Genomic DNA, 22,994 nt, shown 5'->3' on the forward strand with positions numbered 1-22,994 from the left:
TCTGCCATATCAACTTTCGAAGGCTGGCTTCACACATGCCGTGGTGGTTACAGGTGATGGGGAATGAGGGTTCAATTCCAGAAAGGGAGCCTGCGAAACGACTACCACATTCAAGGAAGGCAGCAGTCACACCCATTACTTGCTTGGTTTACATAGTTGACAGAATGCCTGAAGAATTGTGACAAGAGGCTGATGGAATTGTAAAAGAAGAGGCCAAAAACAACATCCCAAAAGCAAGCAAAATGATGAAGGCTAAATGGCTGTCAGAAGAGGCAATACGGTACATATTTCAGGCTGAAGAGGAGAGATGAAAATGAAAGGTGCATCAAGAGAGGACATTAAGCGGCTAAATGCCGACTTCCAACAAGCTAGAAACAACAAAAGATAAATACTTCAGTCATTCATACTCGTATATAGAAAGTGATAGAGTGGGAAAAGCATGAAGTATTTTTTAAAAGATCAGAGAGATCACAGGTAAGTTAAGGGTCTCAGATTGGGGTCCTTAAGAGTAAAACAGGAAAAAGATCTGATAGAAAAAGCACAAGTGAAGGAAAGATGGAAAGATTACATCGAAACTCTTTACAAGCGGGATCGTAATATGATGGCAACCTTCAAAGAAAGAGAACATGAGCAAGAACGAATAGTGATTGAATGTGACGTAGAATATAGAGACTTGAAAGAGCTTTAAACAGAGGTATGGCATTCGGGAACCGAGGACTGTCAGTGAATCACGTTCGTGTGATGTATATACAGAGCCTACAAAATGGGCCTGTTTTAGAAATGGCCCAGTGGGACATCCAGGCAAATGACGGAGGTGGAAGGAGCTGGTGCATCACTTGGTGTTTGGCAATTCATTCATTTTTCATTCCAGCTGGATCGATGATAACATTCTTTTGTTTTCACCAATAAGGTTTTTTCTTGCTCATAAGCTTCATTTTCCCCATGACCTCATTCAGACAGTTTGCCTTACTTCTGTCTCATGATCACCTTTCTACAATAGCAAACTCTTCACGATAACTAACAAAAGCCTTCGACCACGACCAGTTGGTTTGATTCCGCAAGGCAAGTTTCAACCATAATTCGTAATTAAATCTCAGGAATAATCTTCCTATCACGTGGAACCATACACGGTAAACTGAAATTTTGTACATTCACAGCTTCGTAAATACTGATAATTAACTCATCATCAACACAAGGTGCGCCAAAACACTGACAATTGATTGCAGTGTGTCAACACGTTGCCAGAAAGTGTTTTTTTACGTCACTCATCTCAATCCCACGGCATGTTTGCATTAACCTTAACCCCCCCCAATCCTTCATCTACAGACTTGGCATTTAATATGGAATATTTTTTTTATTCTTGACTTGGGTTTACTTTCTGAACTCAGTATATCAATCTGGTGAGTTTCTTTTACGCTTCGGTGATTTATTTGTCAAAAGAACCATGTCACCGATTGTCTTTCGCAGCAAGAAGTCAATAACAGGATAATATCACAGGTGGCGTGATAAAATGTAAGGACAGGTACATTTGACGATTGGCTTCACAATCGGGTATATAAGGGTTGATGGTTCTGTATTAGTGGAAAACAACTGCTGCACGTCTACAAAAGTTATTGCCGCTTCCTCTGGAGATGGTCCGTCAACTCGACAATGCTGTTTGTCATGGAGTGGTGGCTTTACGAAATTCCGGCATGAAACAGCGTGCTATTGCTTGGCAGTATGGCATCACTCAAGGTCACGTGTCAAAGATCCTGAAACGAAATGCTCAGAGGGGTGTCCCTCCTCCAATACCGAGGCCAGGACGTCCCCGCAGAATCACAAGGAGAGATGATCGCCAGCTGCACCGGTTAGTCTGCAATGGCCGTACCAGGTCAGCTAATCGGCTTAGGGCTGAGTGGCAGCAACTGACAAATGTGCCTGTATGCAGAAGGCTAGTCAACCAACGACTGGTTCAAGCAGGCTATCGTGCCAGGCGTCCCCTGAGAAAGCCACGCCTGACCAGACAACACAGCCAGCGCCGATTGCAATGGGCCAGAGAGCACCGTCAATGGCAGCCAGGACACTGGAATCACGTGACCTTCAGTGACGAGTCTAGATTTCTGGTCTATCGTCAAGATGGCCGCGTCCCAGTATGCAGACAAGTGCATGGAGCCTACAACGAAGATTGTATAGTGCCAAGAGTCCAAGCTGGAGGTGGTGGGGTGACCGTTTTGGCTGCTTTTCATGCAGGGGGCAAAACTTACCTGGTTGTTCTGAATGGAAACCTGAACCAGTTCAAGTACAGGGCCATTCTGGAAGAAACATTGCTTCCATTTGTTCGTGCAGCCTTTCGAGGAAACTTTGTCTTCCAAGATGACAATGCACGGCATCCCAACACTTTCTTGTTGACCGTGGTGTCGAGCATATGGAGTAGCCTGCCATGTCCCCGGATATGAATCAGATAGAGAACTTGTGGGCAGAATTAACGCGTCAAATTGACAACTTGGTCCAGCAGCCCACCACTGTGCATGAATTGCAGCAGGCTATTGTCACTGCATGGCAAGCGATTCCTGTCCAAACCTTGGCAAATCTCGTGAACAGCATGCCTCGATGTGTACGTGCTCTCCTGAATGCTCGTGGGGGTTACACGAAGTACTGAACTGTAATTTTACTGTCCGTAATCCCAGTCATGATTTAACTTTTATTTTTGTTGAAAATTTTTTGGGCTCATGTATAAAATAAAGAGATACTTCTGGAAAACGTACAGAAGTTTAACACAGTACTGTCCGTGAATTGAGTTCGATATCAGTTTACATCACTTTCAAGGATCAATTTATTTGCTTCGAAATGTCAAATGTGGTTTTTGTTTCTTTTAAAGGTCACAACAACAAAATCTAGAATAATTTCAACATAATTCCAATGAACTTTTGGTTCTAAATCATCTTGAAAAGTAAGTTCACCCCCACAAAAAAAATATTCCACATTAAATGCCAAGTCTGTATAATCACACTTACCCCAGCATTGATACGATGTCTCAGTGAGTGTGTTGGAAGGTCCCAAACTGCTATTTCGCCACTCAGGAAACCCACCGCAATCAGTGGAATTCTGTGGCACAAACGTGAGAAAGGCATGACATCACCAACGAGTTAAAGGTGGTCTAGTGCTCAAAGTATCAGCAAAAATGTCCCGAATAACTCACACGTGGCAAAATCCCACCGATTCCACGGAGATGCAGTCACTTTGAGAATCAGAGCTTTGACATCCAAGAGCTTCCATTTGGAAGGTTTGCAGAACCTAAGAAAAATGTGATTCAAAGGAAGCGACAATTATTACAAATATTATACCATATTACCGGTTGGTAAAACATAATATCACGCATGGTCACTAAATCAAACTATCTCTTGTGCCTATATTTCCTTCGATGACGAGGCCACAGTCACAAAATTGCTTCTGACCTATTCCATCAGTTCCCTAATAAGTAAAATCTTCTCGAATGTTTTTTTTAAGGGAAATAAACATTTCCTGCACGTGTCTATAGTGTTTTCTATATACAGAGTTGGGGTTCGTAGAGGAGCTAGAACATAGAGCAGATCAGGACGCAACAGAACAAAACGAACAGCAGAAAGAGAGGGTGTAACACAAAGCAGGGTTAAGCGACAAAAAAGAGAGAAACTTTGAAGACAAGCATTCTGAGTATTGCGCTGCAATACATTTCCCCTACCGGCATTGGGTAGCACTGTCATAGAAGACAGTATTATGACTTACCGCACTCCAAATTATAGTCCGGAAAACTGTTGGGGAAATTCCCAAAGTTCAAAGTGCCATAACTTTGTCCAAAATGATCGAAACGTCATGAAGTTCGAACTTGATCTGTAACTTATCATGAGGAAACCATGTACCAAGGTTGAAATCATTAGCATTAAGAGTTTAGGAAAAAAGTCCAGAAAGCTGTTCTTTGCGTGACGGACTGACGGACCGACAGACTGACAGACGGAGGGACGGAGTGCAAACCTAAAGTCCCCTACGGTGTACACCGGTAGGGGACTAATAATGGATATGATGAAGAATGAGGACAAGCGGAGGACACAGGAAATGGATAAGATGGATACAGTAACTAGAACGGCACTTGGTAGAGCGCATACCTCCACCAGGCTGAACTGTTTACGTATTGTATCCCACTGATGGGCCGGATCTGGATTCGGACCTGAACCAAAATCTAATCGGCTTGTTCTTGTCACTTTCCCAACTCATCCACCAAGTTTTGTCATAACTCGTGCACAACTTTTTTAAATATCATGTTATATATCGCTTATGGCCCAATCTCTCAATAGTGAAGAATCACTTAAAGAAATTCTCGGATTCGGATTTTCACCAAAATCGAATCAATTCGTCCTTGGCAGGCACCCAACCTGTCCACCAAGTTTCGTTCAAAACCGTCCATAACTTTTTGAGATATCATGCTATATATTGTTTTTGGCTCTATTAGGCTATGAGCCAGGCGGGGTGGTCGGTACCATCCAGGGGGAGTAATGCTATGAATGATTTTTGATAATGTATATGTCCCCAGATATTGAAAATATATGATAGCATTCTATAACTCTCGGCCTTCTCTATGTTAACAACCTTTAACCAACCCTACCCTAACATGTGGAAAAATAGCAGTTTTGGGACCTTAAATCACGTTGGTCAAGTTTCAAATCAGCTTCAGTTATCCACAAGCACCCTAAAATATGAACTTTTTAATGTCTTTTACTACTTAAAATAAATCTGTTATCTTCTGCATATCTTGATCTGCATATCTTCCAATCAATGGTGAAGAATCACTTTAAAAATTAAATAATTCTTATATCCGAATCCATATTCAGATCTTCACCAAAATCGAATGTAATTGTCCTTGTCACACACAAACAGCCTCTCCACCAAGTTTCATCCAAATCCATCCATAACTTTTTTGAGATATCCCGCTATGTATCATTTTTGGCCCGATCTCGCAATGGTGAAGCATCACCTAAAACATTCTACGAGCCAGATCCAAATCCAGATCATCACCAAAATCTAATTATTTCGTCCTTGTGACATACGCTACCTCTCTGCCAAATTTCGTTTGAATCCGTCCACAACTTTTTGAGATATCTTATTCACAAACAAATGGACACACTGACAAAGTCAGGGGTGAAAACATAACCTCCATCCGCCTTTGGTAATAAACTGCTGTCTTCGTCTGCTGGCGTAGGAATCATTGCGGTGAAAATGAAATAATTGATCTATTGACCAATCCATAGAATGATGATAGATAGTTACTGTCACTACGTCTGGCAAACAAATCACAGTAGTTTTAGATTGTTGTTGTCGGAGCAAATTCCAAAAAGTTAGATTTTAATTGTGTCGTTATACTCACGGATTCGTCATTTCTTGTTAGTGATAATGTAGCGTCTTTAGTAACCATGGTAACTGCATGTAATAAATAGACAAAAAGAGCAAATAAATGGCTGAGAGACTGCATTATTCACAAGAAATCACTTCAGATGGACCAGGATGACAGTTTAAGTCCACAAAATGTTAACTATTGGAAGACCTTGTTGGAAGCTGCCAAATCAGAAATCATGCTCCAATTCTGGACATTGCAAAGTCTGTCACAGACAAAGAAATATCGAGTATTGTCTCTCACAGAAAATTCCGAAGCATATTCACCATGAAAAAGAGATCTGGAGGCCTTGAAATGCAAAGCCCACCTAATCTCTGGTGTGGAAATTGAATCCAAATGTTCCACATTCAAGCAACCTAGCAGGAGGACATTATCCAAATCATGAATATACGAACAAGAACGCATATTCTGTGGAAAAGTGAAGCGACACAAAGGAACAAGTACACGTGAGACATTAGTCAAAGCAGTAGAGCTGAGGGCTGATAAAAAGCTTTGAGAATGTGCAAATCAAAAATATGACTAAAATTTTTAGCTGTCACCAGTAGGGACATCGTCGCTGCAGAAGCACACGATAATTTTTCTTGCTACAGAAATTCCACAAGACCCACAAAATATAGACGTCGACGACATGAAGACAGGGAGTAATCAGGAGTTTGAAGCCCACAACGTCTTGAAGGATACGAAGAATTGCTCCAGTATATACATGATGACATCATTGTGAACACTACCAGAAAAGTTGGAAACACTTATGAAATCCAAAGTATCACATGGCTTAACAGAACGAACAAAGAAACATCTTCGTCAGAAGGTGGAATTCGATTTGGGGGAGAGTATTCATATTTTTTGCGGACAAGAAAGGGAAGCTTCTTGTTGTGCCTGACAATATTACTCTGCAAGATACCATTATTGAATGTACCGAAACTCAAGCAGAAGTTGAGAAATAAAGAACGAATGGCTAACACCATAGCCTTATCAACCAGATGATGTTGTTCACTGCAGCAGAACACCTTTGTAGGTTTATGCTTGGGCTTCTGACAGGTATCCCAGAGATCGAGTGCCCATCCAGGAGAATATTCAAATGCATGGAATCATTTAGTCAAGACATCCTACATGCCATCAGTAAAGGAAACCACAACTCCTGAACATTTTTTGCTCCCATACATGGTTGAAACACTAACAGGCAACGCAGAGATGATTCACACATTGAACTGATTAGGACATGGCGTATCATATTCACAATTAGAAGAGAATGATCTACTGCCCTCGGCCTTGAGAAACTCTAAGCAGTAACAACCAAGTAGCCTGCTATCCCAGATAGTATCCAGCCAAACGTGCTCACAAACATGGCATGGTAACACATCGAAAAATGAGAAGAAATCCTGACTTGCAAAGGTACGTATACATGTATGTATGCATTTTTGAAGTTGCATCCTAGTTTAGTGCTGTTCTGTAACAAACTGTTGACGTTGGCCCTTGATACAAATAAACAACAACAACAGGCATTTTAAGGCCATTTTCCCTGCTAGAGCTGGGGTTAGCCTTGCGGGCCCCATGACAATCTTCTCCATTTTTCCCTATTTTCTGCTTTCTAAGCCTACGCGTTAGCGTGCTACGGCGGAATCAACGGCTTCGGCCACGGCCGGGCCGATACTCGGCCCGGTCGCCCGGAAATGAACTGGTTCGACGCCCGCGCTAGAGAGGTCGCGGGCGACTGAGATGTATTAACAAATTAGTTAATTAATTTGAGACGTCCGATTTCTAGTGTTTGGAAATTTGGAAGAGCTTGACCCTAGCCTTTCCCTTGCGAGGGCAAAGAGGAACTTAACACTTGACAATTAAGCTTAGTTTGAAGTACACCCTACCAGCGCCCACGGCGGGACAGCAGGGCAACCAGAAGGGACGAGGTTCTCCTGACCATGTGGCCCTCGATCTGGGAAGCGAGAGGCGTTCCATTAGTGGACGCGCCCCTCACGCCCGACTTTTGGGCGGCCCCGGCAGGCCGTTTGTTTTGACGTTCCGTGACAGGCCCCGCACCCCCACCTCAGGGACGACCGGGCGACCGGAATGAATCCCGGTGTCCCGATCCGAACCTTCAGAGCGGGCCCGGCTGGGGAGTGCCAAGCACCCCGTACCTGCACTTTCCGTCCCTGCGGTCCCAAATACCGGAACCACCCGAATACCACTTTATTCGACAAAATGAGGTGCGGCCAACAGCCTTAGAAAACTAACCCTATATAAGTCAATACCTCCAACGACACAGGCGCGCATTCGTGCCGCGTGACGTGGTGACGTCATCGCGCTTTCACCTTAAAAGATTTATTTGATATAAATTGATATTTTGATATAAGCCTTAGAAAACCTTACAGCTGTGCGCGCTCTTTTGTACATTGCCATCACTACTCTGATCAACCATTCCTCCACTCCTAACTTCCTCAATGCCCATGTCAATACTTTGCGTGGTACCCTATCGAATGCTTTCTCCAGATCAACAAACCCAAGAAACAACTTCTTCCTCTTCTCCATGTACTTCTCCTGCATCTGCCTCACAATGAAAAGCGCATCTGTCGTTCCTCTTCCTGGCATGAATCCAAACTACATTTCGTCGATCTACACTTTCTTCCTTATCCTCCTCTCCAACACCCTTTCCAATACCTTCATTCCATGCTCCAATAACTTTATCGCTCGGTACGAGCCACACTCCAGAGGGTCACCTTTCCCCTTGTATAGAGGGACGAGGGTACTCAGTTCCCAATCCACTGGAATGCGGCCTTCTTTCACCACCAGATTACAGATCTCTGTCATTCTCTTCACACCCCAACTTCCTGCTGCCTTCAACATATCTCCCACAACTCCCGTCGGCCCTCCTGCTTTTCTACCCTTCATTGCTTTTATCGCTTCCTCAACTTCCTTCTCAGTTATCTTCTCTGCCGGTCCTAAAACTGGGTTACTCTCTATGTTGCCATCCCATTCATTCTCTGTATTCAACAGCATTTCCATATATCTTTTCCATCTTCCTTTAATTCCGTCTGGGTCGACGACGATTTGTCCCACTTCATCCTTCAAGCAACTCACCCCCATCACATCACACCTCTCTTTCGCTATCTGCTTTGCAATCCTGAATACTGCTTTCTGACCCTCTTCCGAATCCAAGCGTTCTCCGAACATTTTCCTACATGCCTCCTGCGCCTTTGCTACCTCTTTCTTTGCAGCCTTCCTGGCTGCCTTATAACTTTCATGCTCTGCTGTTTCTGCTCCCGTACCCTTCGCCTTCTGCCACTCCTTGAACTTCTTCCTCTTCTCGTCAATCCTCTTTCAAACTTCATCATCCCACCACCATGCTTCCGAGTGCCTCGGTGGTCCTTTTGTCCATCCACATACCTCACCAACGGCTCCCAACAGACTAGCTTTCATCGACATCCAACCACTTTCAAGCTCAACCACATCATCCTCGACCCTACTCAGCCTCTCTTTTAATGCCTCCCTTACTGTCACCTCTTTCAACCTCCACACCTTCATTCTCGGTTGGTACTTCACCCGCCGAGCTCTCCTCGCACCTTTCACCCTTACGTCGCAGACAACCAAGTGAATGAATGAATGATCGTTTTAAGGCCATTTTCCCCACTAGAGCGGGGGTTAGCCTTAGGGTCGCAGACAACCAAGTGGTGCTGTGAAACAGCCTCCTCCCCCGGGATCACCTTTGTGTCCTGGAGGTGCCCCCTAACTCGCCGACGCACCATCAGGTAGTCAACGGTTGTCGTCGACCCACCTGACGTGTATGTAACAAGCTTATTATCCTCTTTCTGGATCTGAGTATTACAAATCAACAAATCAGCTCCATCAGCAAACTCCAAAATCCTTTCACCTTCTCCATTTCTCACACCATATCCGTAACCCCCATGAACTCCGTCAAAACCATCCATACTCCTTCCCACATGTCCATTTAGGTCTCCTCCTACCACAACAACTTCCTCATCTTTCATGTTTTCCATCAGCTTCTCTATCGCACACCAGAACTTGTCCTTTTCTTCATCGCTTCGACCAACCTGCGGAGCATATCCCGAGATGACGTTCACCAAGAGCTTTCCAATCATCATTTTCACCATCATCAACCTATCACTCACTCTAGTCACACTCACCACACTGTCTACAAACTCCTGAGAAAACAGGACACCAACACCATTCACGCCGTCCGGGCACCCCTGCCACACAAGCTTGCATTTCTCTCCCTGCCTACCCTTCACCATTCTCACACCACTTCCCTTCCATCTCGTCTCTTGCACACAACATATGTCCACTCTTCTTCTGACCAATACTTCCACCACTTTTCCTGATCTCCCTGTCATTGTCTCTACATTCCATGTCCCAAACCTCAGAAACCGATCTCCACTTCAGGCTGTACCCTGCCCATATGTAGTTGTAATTGTCATGGTTCCCTTTTTGAGGCAATGTTTTTTATGGCCGGATGCCCTTCCTGACGCCAACCCTCTTATTCGTCTTTTACGACATGCAGGGATACGGTGTACCTATTTTTATCCAGGGTACACACCGGGATCTTATCCAGGTCAACTATACCATCCAGGGGCAGTAATGCTATGTAGGATTTTAGACAATGTATATGTCCCCAGATATTGAAAATATATAATGCCATTCTATAACTCTCGGCCTTCTCTATGTTAGCAACCTTTATCCAATGCGACCTTAACGTGTGGGAAACCACAGTCATGGGACCTATACTCACATTGGTCAATTTTCAAATCGGCTTAAGTGTCCCACAAGCACCCTAAAATATGAACTTTTTAAAATGTCTTTTATTACCAGTACTTAAAATATATGTTATCTTCTGCATATAAATAGTGGGTTTCATTTCAATAGCAAGGGCCATAACACCACCCATACATGAAGGAAGGGACACAGTGGTGAGTTTGAGGTGAAGGTGGGAGTGCATCAGGGGTCGGTCCTAAGTCCACTACTATTTGTAGCTGCGATGGAGGTGCTGGCTCGGAACGTAAAGGAGGGTTTACCGTGGGAGTTGTTGTATGCAGATGATCTGGTGTTGATTGGGGAAAGTATGGATGGACTGAAGGAAAAGATGAACATGTGGAAGGAATGTATGGAGACAAAAGGTCTGAAGGTGAATATCGGAAAGACGAAGGTGATGGCAAGTGGTAAAGCATGTGGTGAGGTGGAAAGAACTGGAAAGTGGCCCTGTGCTGTGTGTAGGAAGGGTGTCGGAGTGAACTCTATTCAATGTACAATGTGCGCTGAGTGGGTTCATCAAAAATGTAGTGGTCTGAGAGGGTCATTAACCAGTGTGGCAGCTACATTCAAATGTAAGGTGTGCACAGAGGGAGCTGCAGATGGGGGAAATGTTGAGTTGGATCTTGGAGACGGCGTGAAGCTGGAAGGTGTGAAAACATTTTGCTACCTCGGAGACATGCTGAATGGAGAAGGTGGATCAGACTCGGCAACGGTTGCTCGAGTGAGATGTGCATGGAAGAAGTTTCGGGAACTGAGTGGCGTGCTGATGATGAGGGGAGTGTCGTTGAAGCTGAAGGGAAAGGTGTATGCTGCATGTGTGAGAAGTGTTATGATTTATGGGAGCGAGACATGGGTAATGAACGTAGAGCAGCAACGAAGGTTGGAAAGGGTGGAAATGCGAATGGTTCGACGGATGTGCGGAGTATCATTGAGAGAGAGGAAGACAAATGATGAATTGCGAAAGATGATGGGAATAGAGCCTGTGATTGATGCTGTGAAGAGGAACAGGTTGAGATGGTTTGGTCATGTGTTGAGGAAGGATGAAAGTGACTGGTTGAGAAGAGTGATGGAAATGAATGTAGAAGGAAGCAGAGGACGGGGAAGACCGAGAAAGACTTGGCTAAAGATGGTGGAAGAAGAAATGCGGGCAAAGGGGTTAACAAGGAGAGATGCAGAAAATAGGGCAAAATGGAGAAGATTGTCACGGGGACCGCAAGGCTAACCCCCGCTCTAGCAGGGAAAATGGCCTTTAAAATGCATGTTGTTGTTGTTGTTGTTGATGGTACAGTTGACCAAATTTTGAGTGTCTGGCTCACAGCCAATATCACCAAACGGTGAAGAATCACTGAAAATTTTCGGATCCAGATCCAGGTCTTTACCAGGATCGAATCAACTTGTCTTTGTCAACCTCCCATCCTTTCCACCAAGTTTCGTCTCAACCCATACACAATTTTTTTAGATAACATGATGTACACAGTTTTGGCTTATCTCTCAATGGTGAAGAATGGCTTTAAAAATTATATTATATGGATCCGTCCATAACGTTTTGAGATATCCTGCTCACAGACAGACAAACACACAAACAGACAGGTGGCGGACGTAAAATGTGTTAACCAAGTTACATAATGACAAAAGAGGGATACAACCAAGATGCACGAGGTTTTTGCAAACTGCACCAATATATCCGTGCGGATGGAATAATTTGATCACCCTGAGATTCATTTTACAGTTTGCTCTTTCTCACATCCACTTCCTTTCTCTTAATCTCTGCCCCAAATCCCACCCCCTTATCCGTCACCTTCCCACTTGTCGGACTCAGCAGACGAGCAGTGCCATCGAGTGATCCAGTGAGAACTCGGTCTCCATTAGGGTCACAGGAGAGGCAGGTCAATGAGAGCTGGTGGAAATCAGAACCTGTGAAACAAAACAAAAGCATGCATCAGCTCAGCACCGAAAGAGTCGGCATCATGAGGTAGTAGGAAATCATCAAACACATTGAAACACAAGCAACACAGAGGGAGCATTTGCGTCCTCACCTTTGAAGGTGTGCAGTGGCAAGCCTCGTTTTAGATCCCATATCCGCAGAGTTCCATCCTCATAGCCAATAGCAGCTCTGCTCCCTTTGGGGAAGCAAAGCAAATTGAAGAAAGTCATTGATATTAAAATAAAAGGACAATGTAATAATATATTGTAATATATTGTAAGCAACACAGTAATCCATCCCCTAAAACTTTCAAAAATGTTACTTTGACCAGAACTGGATGCCAAATGTCGTGAAGCTCATGTGAGCACTTATACTAAGTCTGGGCCTGTATTTCATGGGAAAATACAATCGATCCTCACAGTGTTGATCGCGTTCACTATTGAGCCATCACCATGGACGTGTAGACCTTGTTAGCAGATTATATAGCATATAGCAAAATTAACGTGCAGGTTTCATGGCATTTCACGTGCAAGTGAAATAGCACATTGTAAATGATAAGATAATGCAAGGTTAAATATGATGTTAACTCTGTAGTGTCCCTTAAATAGGTACCCATTATTGTCCCCCGTCGCACAGCGGAGCGAAAGGGGGCCAATGGTTTTCCCCTCCGTCCGTGTGTCCATCCGTCCGTCCGTCCGTCCGTGCGTGCATGTGTGCGTACGGGCGTGCGTGTTTGCGTGTGGGCGTGCGTGCGTGCGTAAGCGAAGGACCGCATTCGAATTTGGTGTGTGGGTGCAACCCACGTCAAAATCCAAGATGGCCGCCACCATGTATGTCTGATGCCATGTATGTCTGAACCTTGTGAGATGAATATCTTGAAAAATAAGCAAAGTACCAACTTCTAATCTGGTGTGTGGGTGTATATAGGCACAAGGAAGAACGCTATTGAAAATTGGGTCGCCACGTCAAAATCCAAGATGGCCGCCACCATATATATGTCTGAACTTTGTGAGTGAAATATCTTGAAAAATAAGCAAAGTACCAACTTCTAATCTGGTGTTTGGGTGTATCTAGGCACAAGGAAGAAGGCTATTGAAAATTGGGTCGCCACGTCAAAATCCAAGATGGCCGCCGCCATGTATGTCTGAACCTTGTGAGTGGATTATCTTGAAAAATAAGCGAAGTACCAACATCTAATCTGGTGTGTGGGTGTATCTAGGCATAAGGAAGAACGCCATTGAAAATTGGGTCGCCACGTCAAAATCCAAGATTGCCGCCTCCACGTATGTCTGAACCTTGTGAGCGAAATATCATATCATAGCATGTTTTCTGCGTCTTCCACTTTGTCAACTCACATCACTTCACCGACGGGGGACCTAGGCGTAACGCTTGTTATTACTCGAATACAACAAGCATACGCAACTTTCCCATTGAAAAAAGAACAGATAATGTTTGACGTTTTGTTTAGTACTAAACATGTCCGTCCTTCTTTTTCAATACACGTCTGGAGGCATTGAACTAAATTGTCCAGAACTTTTGCACAAATGGCACGATATATTCCCTGAACAGCATCAATTATACAATCTGATAGCTCATCCAAAGACTGTGGGTAGGTGGCATACCCTCTATCCTTGATGAAAGACCACAAATATAAAATGGGAGGGTGAGCACGAGAGCAGGTGCATGTGTGCACGTCTGTTGAGTGGGGCGAGTGTGAGGCCGGTGTGTGTGGTGTGTAGAATTGACGAGGAAAAAGAGAGGGGGAACCCTAACATGGAGGCTGTCATTAGAGACGTACTGGTTAGCAGCAAAGGTAGAGCGGCATCCCCAGGGATTAGTGGAAACGGTCCTGACTCAGGGTGAGCCGAGGAGTAGGCAGGGGACTCGACACAGCGGAGTATGTGTGTGCGCATTCCGCAATTTCGCTTCAAGGCATGATCACTCATACCTTAGGTTCAGTCCCACTCTCTGGACACCAGTGTACTGGTTCACCGATCCAACTTGGTTACTCAAGCTCGAATCCAGTGAGTTGCTGAGCCGATGCGTCAACGTGGGGTTCATGGTGCCGAGAACCAGTCAACTGGGCACCATGAACCCCACATTGACGAGGATCTCCGCACCATGAACCCCACGTTGACGTGGATCTCAGCACCATGAACACCACGTTGATGTGGTTCTCAGCACCATGAACCCCACGTTGACGTGGTTCTCAGCACCATGAACCCCACGTTGGCGTGGTTCTCAGCACCATGAACCCCACGTTGACGTGGTTCTCAGCACCATGAACACCACGTTGACGTGGTTCTCGGCACCATGAACACCACGTTGACGTGGTTCTCAGCACCATGAACCCCACGTTGACGTGGTTCTCAGCACCATGAACCCCATGTTGACGTGGTTATCGGCACCATGAACCCCACGTTGACGTGGTTCTCAGCACCATGAACCCCACGTTGAAGTGGTTCTCAGCACCATGAACCCCACGTTGACGTGGTTCTCAGCACCATGAACCCCACGTTGACGTGGTTCTCGGCACCATGAACCCCACATTGACGTGGTTCTCAGCACCATGAACCCCATGTTGATGAGGTTCTCGGCACCATGAACCCCACGTTGACGTGGTTCTCAGCACCATGAACCCCACTTTGACGTGGTTCTCAGCACCATGAACCCCACGTTGACGTGGTTCTCAGCACCATGAACCCCACGTTGACGTGGTTCTCAGCACCATGAACCCCACGTTGACGTGGTTCTCAGCACCATGAACCCCACAGTGATGTGGTTCTCAGCACCATGAACCCCACTGTGACGAAGTTCTCAGCACCATGAACCCGACATTGACTGGTTCTCGGCACCATGAACCCCACGTTGACGTGGTTCTCAGCACCATGAACCCCACGTTGACGTGGTTCTCAGCACCATGAACCCCACGTTGACGTGGTTATCGGCACCATGAACCCCACGTTGACGTGGTTATCGGCACCATGAACCCCACGTTGACGTGGTTCTCAGCACCATGAACCCCACATTGACGTGGTTCTCAGCACCATGAACCCCACATTGACGTGGTTCTCAGCACCATGAACCCCACGTTGACGTGGTTATCGGCACCATGAACCCCACATTGACATGGTTCTCAGCACCATGAACCCCACATTGACGAGGTTCTCGGCACCATGAACCCCAACGTTGACGTGGTTCTCAGCACCATGAACCCCACGTTGACGTGGTTCTCAGCACCATGAACCCCACGTTGACGTGGTTCTCAGCACCATGAACCCCACGTTGACGTGGTTCTTGGCACCATGAACCCCACATTGACGTGGTTCTCAGCACCATGAACCCCATGTTGATGAGGTTCTCGGCACCATGAACCCCATGTTGACGTGGTTCTCAGCACCATGAACCCCACGTTTACCTCGTTCTCAGCACGATGAACACCACAGTGACGTGGTTCTCAGCACCATGAACCCCAAAGTGACGTGGTTCTCAGCACCATGAACCCCACAGTGACGTGGTTCTCAGCACCATGAACCCCATGTTGATGTGGTTCTCAGCACCATGAACCCCAAAGTGACGTGGTTCTCAGCACCATGAACCCCACGTTGACGTGGTTCTCAGCACCATGAACCCCACGTTGACGTGGTTCTCAGCACCATGAACCCCACGTTGACGTGGTTCTTGGCACCATGAACCCCACATTGACATGGTTCTCAGCACCATGAACCCCATGTTGATGAGGTTCTCGGCACCATGAACCCCATGTTGACGTGGTTCTCAGCACCATGAACCCCACGTTTACCTCGTTCTCAGCACGATGAACACCACAGTGACGTGGTTCTCAGCACCATGAACCCCAAAGTGACGTGGTTCTCAGCACCATGAACCCCACAGTGACGTGGTTCTCAGCACCATGAACCCCACGTTGACTGGTTCTCGGCACCATGAAACCCACATTGACTGGTTCTCGGTACCATGAACCCCACGTTAACGTGGTTCTCAGAACCATGAACCCCACGTTAACGTGGTTCTCAGCACCATGAACCCCACGTTGATGTGGTTCTCAGCAGCATGAACCCCACATTGACATGGTTCTCGGCACCATGAACCCCACATTGACTGGTTCTCGGCACCATGAACCCCACATTGATGTGGTTCTCAGCACCATGAACGCCACTTTGATGTGGTTCTCAGCACCATGAACCCCACAGTGACGTGGTTCTCAGCACCATGAACCCCACGTTGACGTGGTTCTCAGCACCATGAACCCCATGTTGACATGGTTCTCAGCACCATGAACACCACTTTGACGTGGTTCTCAGCACCATGAACCCCACAGTGACGTCGTTCTCAGCTCCATGAACCCCACGTTGACGGGTTCTCGGCACTGTTACATATTTAGGTGAATGTATGTAAATTACCATGCAGGTCTTTGCTTCCGTGTGTAGTATATTAAGTTGTTGTGTAGTTGTTGTGGTTGGAGGGTCAGGAGCCCTTCTGAAAGAGTGGCAGGAAACGGAAGTGGCCGGAAGCGGAAGTGACGGAAAACGGAGGAAAAAGACACGAGGGAAAGGAAGGTTTCTTCTTCCTCGCCCGGCCCCGACAAAAAGGTGGAAGAGACCTTGCGCTGCGTGGAAAACGCGCCGTTTCGAAACGTCTGGCGAGAGGAGTTACCTGGGCGGTAAATACCTTTTGACACGTCCAGTCACCGTGAGTTCGTGCACGAAACCAAGCGTCCGGGACAGTTTGCCCCGTCTACAAAGACGCGTACGGGTCCGCACGTTGGGCCTCACTAGCGTCGGAAGCCGCGCTGGGTTTTTGCCCGTCTACAAGGACGCGTAAGGGTCGCACTTGGGGCCTCGCGCACGTTGGACGCCGCGCTGGGTTTGCCCCGGGGCTTGGCAAGGAGGTGCGCTGCAGCCGCGGCCCCAGTACGAGACTGCTCGTTGGGAGCACGTCCGCCCGGGGTTCGTCCAACCGCCCGTGTGCGGAGAGGAGAGACATTGACCACGGAGGGAGTCAGGAGTGGGGCTCACGTGAGGAATGTATAAGATTAAGATGGCCATCTTAGAGTTTGTGTAGATGAGTTCACATGGTTGTAATATTGATTGTGCCTGGTTGTGTATTGTTGATTGCTCGGGGAAAATCTCCGTGGTTGTGTCTTTGAAAGTGTTTGGTATCATTACCATTGGAAATATATACTTGCACATCAGTTGTCTCCTGGGTGAAATTCCTATGGATTGCGTGGCGAATGCGCCTATATAATACTATTTGCTGGCGAAGGTCCTCTCACGGTCCGGGGGTCACCGAGACCTGGTATGCACTGAGGGGACCACGTAACAGAATTGGGGGCTCGTCCAAATTACGATTTGCGGTTTCGCAATTGGGTCTACGTCCGGGATCTAAAAGTGTATAAAATAATAAAATAATAATATTTTTGGTAATTAAAATTTATTAATTAATTATTAATTGGTAATTTTTTTTTTTGAGAAATTGGGGAAAGTCTTGGGGTGAAGGTTAACAGGTGTTAACGATAGGCACCATGGCGTTTGTGGCACAGAACTTTGGGGTAACCCCGAGTGAGGCACAGTTCCGAGCGTTGCTAAAGTCGGATCTCTTGAAATTGGCCAAACATTTTAACTTGGAGGTCCGAACTAATTTGAGGAAGGCAGAGTTGCAGGCCACGGTGATACAATCTATGGTGGGATTAGGAACATGGGACGAGTTAGCCTGGGAGTGGCTACCCGAAGAGCCAGAAGACGTGGAGCTCCGGAAACTGGAGTTGCAATTACGGAGCCAGGAACGGATCAAAGAAGAAGAAAGGAAAGCAGAAAAGGAAAGAGCAGAAGAAGAAAGGAAAGCAGAAAAGGAAAGAGCAGAAGAAGAAAGGAAAGCTGAAAAGGAAAGAGCAGAAGAAGAAAGGAAAGCAGAAAAGGAAAGAGCAGAAGAAGAAAGGAAAGCAGAAAAGGAAAGAGCAGAAGAAGAAAGGAAAGCAGAGGAGAGGAGAGAAGAGAAACAAGCAGAAGAAAGGATGAAAACAAGGGAACTCGAAGCAGAGGAGAGAAAAGCGGAAAGGGAATTAAAGGAACGTGACATGGAGCTTCAGCGGGAAATCAAGTTCAAGGAGCTGGAGTTAATGAGAGAACGGGGAGAGGCACCACCCTTGCTGACGGGGTCGACACCTAACCAGAAAACCTGGGATGTGGGCAGACATGTGAGGCTGGTTCCACCGTTCAGTGAAAAGGAAGTCGCGAAATTCTTCCCACACTTTGAGAAAGTGGCTCGACAATTAAACTGGCCGGAGGAGGCCTGGACCATACTCGTACAAAGTGTGCTGGTGGGGAAAGCTCAGGAAATTTATTCGGCATTACCAATGGACCAATGTGCAGATTATGAGGTACTGAAGAAGCACATCCTCAAGGCCTATGAGTTGGTTCCGGAAGCTTACAGGCAAAAATTCAGGAATGCCAGGAAGAGGGAGAGTGAGACCCATGTGGAGTTTGCCAGAGTGAAAGAAAACATGTTTGATCGGTGGTGTGAGTCAAAAGGAGTCGGGAAAGACTTCGAGACATTGCGGGACTTGATCCTGGTGGAGGAATTCCAGCAGTGTGTCCACGAGGACATCAAAGTGTACCTGCAGGAAAAGAAGGTACCAAAGTTGTGGGACGCAGCCACCATGGCAGATGATTATGCCTTAACCCACCGAATAGGGGTCCACGAACCTAACTCCTCGCCTAGATCTCCGCAGGGGAGGTGGGGAACAGCAGGTGCGGAGAACGACCATACATGGCGGCGGCCTCGAGATGATTATGGGGACAACTATGATACCCCACCGGTTCGAAATCAGAGGGATGCGGGCCCAAGACAAACTTATAGTTCGGGGGGCCCGAGGCAGACCCCGAGTTTTTCCTCCGGGCCTACTTGCGCGTTTTGCAAAAAACCTGGACACTTGATGTCCAGTTGTTACCTCATGAAAAGGGACAACCCAGAGCGGAGTCCGACTATTACAACTCCGAATGCGATGGCTAGCGTAAGAAATCGCCATCAAGAGGGTTACCAACCATTTATTTCCGAGGGGTTTGTGTCACTGGATGGAGCCTCGACTAACCGGAGACCGGTTAGGATATTGAGAGACACAGGGGCCCATCAATCTTTAATGCTTGAAGGCATTTTGCCATGGTCCGAGGAGACGGCAACGGGGGATAGTGTTCGTTTACAGGGGATCGGGGGCGGTGTTAGTGCTCCCCTTCAGGTCATCCAGTTGGAGTCCGATTTGGTGTCAGGACCGGTCACCGTCGGTTTACAAGCCACGTTTCCTGTAGAGGGTGTATCTGTGGTTCTCGGGAATGATTTGGCCGGGGGTCAAGTTTATGGTAACCTGAGGGTTGATAAAGAGCCCAGCAGGGAAAATAACACCACACCAGCTCGGGATGGTGACAAAAGTGCCAAGTTATTTGTAGGGGGACTGAACTTCAAAACAGAGGAAGAAGTTCTGACCTCTGTCTTCAACAGATATGGGCCGCTGGTGGAAGTGCGGTTGGTAAGAGACTGGGAAACGCAACAGTCAAGAGGGTTCGGCTTTGTCACGTTTGCCAGCACAAAAGACGCCAGAGAGGCAGAGAAGAATTGGAATGGCAAGGATTTGGAGGGTCGGACCATAACAGTAGGGAAGGCATTTCGTAGGCGTCGAGAGGTCTACAGGAGAGGACAACTGGGCGGTAGTTTTGATGGTGGCCGCAGTCAATATTATTATGGAGGCTCCCTGAGTTACGGCCGCTCCCGAAGGAATAATTGGCAAAGTAGTGGCCGAGAAGAAGACCGGTATTCAGGGGACTACAGGGACCAGTGGTCCCACCCTAATGATTAGGGACGTTCTGAGAAGTTGAAGCACTGAAGGCGGCGGAGCCGCCGAGCCAAGATTCCGACACGAATTAACCGTGAACGCCGTTCCTAAAGGCGTCCATGTAGTGAACTTTCCTGCACGGACTAACCGTGAACTCCACGTTCCTAAAGGCATCCATGTAGTGAATACTCGGCTTGGCCTCCCGGAAAAGTGCTATCGAGTGGCTTAACTGGCTTTATTTTTAAGTGATAACTGTGCCCGGGGGGAACTGATAATGTGGGGGGGTTGAGTTATCTGGTTTGTTTCTCCAAATTGGCCGGCAAAGAAAGTTTTCGCTGGGTTCAAACTTTCTCTCTTGAAGGGGGGGAGTGTTACATATTTAGGTGAATGTATGTAAATTACCATGCAGGTCTTTGCTTCCGTGTGTAGTATATTAAGTTGTTGTGTAGTTGTTGTGGTTGGAGGGTCAGGAGCCCTTCTGAAAGAGTGGCAGGAAACGGAAGTGGCCGGAAGCGGAAGTGACGGAAAACGGAGGAAAAAGACACGAGGGAAAGGAAGGTTTCTTCTTCCTCGCCCGGCCCCGACAAAAAGGTGGAAGAGACCTTGCGCTGCGTGGAAAACGCGCCGTTTCGAAACGTCTGGCGAGAGGAGTTACCTGGGCGGTAAATACCTTTTGACACGTCCAGTCACCGTGAGTTCGTGCACGAAACCAAGCGTCCGGGACAGTTTGCCCCGTCTACAAAGACGCGTACGGGTCCGCACGTTGGGCCTCACTAGCGTCGGAAGCCGCGCTGGGTTTTTGCCCGTCTACAAGGACGCGTAAGGGTCGCACTTGGGGCCTCGCGCACGTTGGACGCCGCGCTGGGTTTGCCCCGGGGCTTGGCAAGGAGGTGCGCTGCAGCCGCGGCCCCAGTACGAGACTGCTCGTTGGGAGCACGTCCGCCCGGGGTTCGTCCAACCGCCCGTGTGCGGAGAGGAGAGACATTGACCACGGAGGGAGTCAGGAGTGGGGCTCACGTGAGGAATGTATAAGATTAAGATGGCCATCTTAGAGTTTGTGTAGATGAGTTCACATGGTTGTAATATTGATTGTGCCTGGTTGTGTATTGTTGATTGCTCGGGGAAAATCTCCGTGGTTGTGTCTTTGAAAGTGTTTGGTATCATTACCATTGGAAATATATACTTGCACATCAGTTGTCTCCTGGGTGAAATTCCTATGGATTGCGTGGCGAATGCGCCTATATAATACTATTTGCTGGCGAAGGTCCTCTCACGGTCCGGGGGTCACCGAGACCTGGTATGCACTGAGGGGACCACGTAACAGCACCATGAACCCCACGTTGACGAGGTTCTCGGCACCATGAACCCCACGTTGACGAGGTTCTCGACACCATGAACCCCACGTTGACGAGGTTCTCAGCACCATGAACCCCACGTTGACTGGTTCTCAGCACCATGAACCCCACGTTGACTGGTTCTCGGCACCATGAACCCCACATTGACGTGGTTCTCAGCACCATGAACGCCACTTTGACGTGGTTCTCAGCACCATGAACCCCACGTTGACGTGGTTCTCAGCACCATGAACCCCACAGTGATGTGGTTCTCAGCACCATGAACCCCACTGTGACAAAGTTCTCAGCACCATGAACCCCACATTGACTGGTTCTCGGCACCATGAACCCCATGTTGACGTGGTTCTCAGCACGATGAACCCCACATTGACGAGGTTGAAAACCTCGAGGGTTCACGGTGCGAGAACCAGTCAATGTGAGGTTCATGGTGCCGAGAACCACGTTAACGTGCGGTTCATGGTGCCAAAAACAACGTCAATGTGGGGTTCATGGTGACGAGAACCACGTCAACATGGGGTTCATGGTGCCGAGAATCACGTCAATGTGGGGTTCATGGTGCCGAGAACCACATCAATGTGGGGTTCATGGTGACGAGAACCACGTCAACGTGGGGTTCATGGTGCCGAGAACCAGTCACTGTGGGGTTCATGGTGCTGGAAACATCGTCAACGTGGGGTTCATGGTGCTGAGAACCTCGTCAACGTGGGGTTCATAGTGTTGAGAACGTCAACGTGGGGATCATGGTGCCGGAACCTCCTCAACGTGGAGTTCGTGGTGCTGCGAACCACGTCAATGTGGGGTTCATGGTGCCGAGAACCTCGTCAACGTGGGGTTCATGGTGCTGAGAACCACATCAATGTGGGGTTCATGGTGCTGAGAACCAGTCAACATAGGGGTTCATGGTGCTGAGAACCTCGTCAACGTGGGGTTCATGGTGCTGAGAACCTCGTCAACGTGGGGTTCATGGTGCCGAGAACCTCGTCAACGTGGGGTTCATGGTGCTGAGAACCACGTCAATGTGGGGTTCGTAGTGATGAGAACGTCACTGTGGGGTTCATGGTGCTGAGAACCAGTCATCGTGGGGTTCATGGTGCTGAGAACCAGACAACGTGGGGTTCATGGTGCTGAGAACCACGTCAATGTGGGGTTCATGGTGCCGAGAACCTCGTCAACGTGGGGTTCAAGGTGTCGAGAACCAGTCAATGTGGGGATCATGGTGCCGAGAACCACGTCAATGTGGGGTTCATGGTGCTGAGAACCAGTCAACGTGGGGTTCATGGTGCCGAGAACCACATCAACGTGGGGTTCATGGTGCCGAGAACCAGTCAATGTGGGGTTCATGGTGCCGAGAACTTCATCACAGTGGGGTTCCTGGTGCTGAGAACCACGTCACTGTGGGGGTTCATGGTGCTAAGAACCACGTCAACGTGGGATTCATGGTGCGGAGAACCACGTCGATGTGGGGTTCATGGTGCCGAGAACCACGTCAATGTGGGGTTCATGGTGCTGAGAACCTCGTCAACATGGGGTTCGTGGTGCTGAGAACCAGTCAATGTGGGGTTCATGGTGCTGAGAACCAGTCAATGTGGCGTTCATGGTGCCGAGAACCAGTCAACGTGGGGTTCATGGTGCTGAGAACCGCATCAATGTGGGGTTCATGGTGCTGAGAACCACATCACTGTGGGGTTCATGGTGCTGAGAACCACGTCA

General features: G+C 47.6%; 1 protein-coding gene across 2 annotated transcripts in view; it reads right to left on the reverse strand.

Annotated features, from left to right (window-relative positions):
• AAMP (angio associated migratory cell protein) overlaps nt 1-22,994 on the reverse strand; it is a 65,320-nt gene that overhangs the window by 15,379 nt on the left and 26,947 nt on the right. For both annotated transcript variants that reach the window (XM_068122775.2, XM_068122774.2), the window contains exons 6-9: nt 12,199-12,282; nt 11,961-12,076; nt 3,179-3,273; nt 2,994-3,084 (exon numbers count right to left, since the gene is read on the reverse strand). In XM_068122775.2, the coding sequence (XP_067978876.1) occupies nt 2,994-3,084; nt 3,179-3,273; nt 11,961-12,076; nt 12,199-12,282 (386 nt within the window). The remainder of the gene's footprint in view (nt 1-2,993; nt 3,085-3,178; nt 3,274-11,960; nt 12,077-12,198; nt 12,283-22,994) is intronic.

Source organism: Myxine glutinosa, chromosome 7 (genome assembly GCF_964187855.1).
Source record: "Myxine glutinosa chromosome 7, kmMyxGlut1.1, whole genome shotgun sequence".
In the NCBI taxonomy this organism is placed as follows: domain Eukaryota; kingdom Metazoa; phylum Chordata; class Myxini; order Myxiniformes; family Myxinidae; genus Myxine; species Myxine glutinosa.